Source organism: Chaetura pelagica, unplaced genomic scaffold, assembly GCF_000747805.2.
Source record: "Chaetura pelagica isolate M959 unplaced genomic scaffold, ChaPel_1.0 scaffold10, whole genome shotgun sequence".
Classification (NCBI taxonomy): Eukaryota; Metazoa; Chordata; class Aves; order Apodiformes; family Apodidae; genus Chaetura; species Chaetura pelagica.
The window spans coordinates 4,768,192-4,769,805 of record NW_009952263.1 but is presented as its reverse complement, the minus strand read 5'-3'; the positions used below and the strand labels follow the sequence as shown (position 1 = coordinate 4,769,805).

The following is a 1,614-nucleotide window of genomic DNA, read 5'->3' as shown; positions in this document are numbered from 1 at the left end:
TCTCTGTGATGACAAAAAACACTAAGTTTTACTGCTTTTAGAGAAGAAAATGTTTGATTACTTCCAGTTGTAGCAAACTGTTGACTCACCATACTTTCATTCACATTACATTTAAGAACATGTTACATTAAAAATGCCTACTCAGTGATGTTCACACTTCATTCTGCAGTTTTCTAAGTGAGCTACACAAATTTCAATCACTTGGTCCGAGCCAGCCCGTAAAAATCTAAATTATGAAGAGCTAGCCAAGGACCACAGTTTACAAAGATCATAAAGATAGTATTGCAGGAAGGAAAGGAGAATAATTTTAGCTTGTCTACTTAAGCTGTTCCCATATCTAAACTGTCTAATTTCAAGTGGCACACCCAGAAGCTTGCTCATTTTTATATACCTTTCCATGCTGCCAGATTCTTAAAATGAAAAAGAGAATTAGCAACATAAAACACAGCAATTAAAGCCACAGAAATAGTCCATCATCAGAATACTCAGGATTTATTCACCCCAAGAATGCTGTTCAAATTCTCTTCCAAGAGCTCAAAGATGTACAAAGATGCAACAGAAGAACAAGCTGGCCATTATTCTCTTTGACAAGACTTCTTCAAAGTTTCTAACTCCATAAAGCATATGAATCTGATTAAAAATACAACTACCTCACCATCTGTACTCTCCTCAGAACTTACCCTCTTTTGAATACAACACTGAGCAAGAGAGAAAGGCAGTGAAGTCATTGATTGGCTGAACCAGACCCCTTCAGGTCATATTTGCTCCTCCTTCCTCAGGCCTTACCAAAGCCGGAGAGCACCATTACTACAGACAAGGAGGGTCAGGGATAATAATAATCTCAAAGGACTTTTAAACGGCTCAATATGATTCACCAGTTCTAGAGTTAGTTCTCACCTGCACCCTCTCAAACCTTATTACTTCAGAACAACCCAAAAAGCAGTAAAAAACAAAACCAAAACCAAACACCTTACTGGCCCAGTTACAGAGCTACCACTTTTATAAGATAATGAAGTTTAATTCCAAGACACAACAGAAAGCACAGAGCTCCACCCACCTGAAAGCCTCGTTACCCATCGCTGAAACTTACGAACTTCAGGTAGTGCCTTTTCTTTAGAAAAGAAACTGGGACCAACTCACAGCCCCTCGGTTAGCCAGCAAAGACTTGGCTGTAGCGTCAAGAGGCAGTAACCACGACTCGCACAGGGTGACAGCCAGCCCACCTCTCACTTGGGAGGACAGTGACTTCAACCCCGCCCTGCCGACCCATTCACTCCCCCAAAGGCAGAACGCTTCTTCCTGCCTGTTGGCTCACAGAGTAACTTCTCCCTAGTCCGGAGCACCCCGACGAGCCCCTCACGGTGGAAGCCTCTCTTCCTGCTACCGCCCACCTCCAGCCCCAGCCCAGGCTCTTGTCTCTCTCCACAGTGCCTCCCCTTTCACGCCAGCCGTCGGCTTCTTACTCCTTTAAAAGACAACCCGCGCTCTTCCCACATACGCAAGACGCGCAAAAAAAACCAAACACAAAGACAATAATTTTTAAAAAGCACAACGCTCAAGCAGCACGACACAACCCGACCCCGCAACTTACCACCCAGGTCAGTCCGCCGCTGC

General features: G+C 44.2%; 1 protein-coding gene across 1 annotated transcript in view; it reads right to left on the bottom strand.

The window, feature by feature from the left end:
- TOP2B (topoisomerase (DNA) II beta 180kDa) overlaps positions 1–1,614 on the bottom strand; it is a 71,294-nt gene that overhangs the window by 58,053 nt on the left and 11,627 nt on the right. Inside the window, exon 3 of the mRNA XM_010007624.1 lies at positions 1,592–1,610. Within this exon, the coding sequence (XP_010005926.1) occupies positions 1,592–1,610 (19 nt within the window). The remainder of the gene's footprint in view (positions 1–1,591; positions 1,611–1,614) is intronic.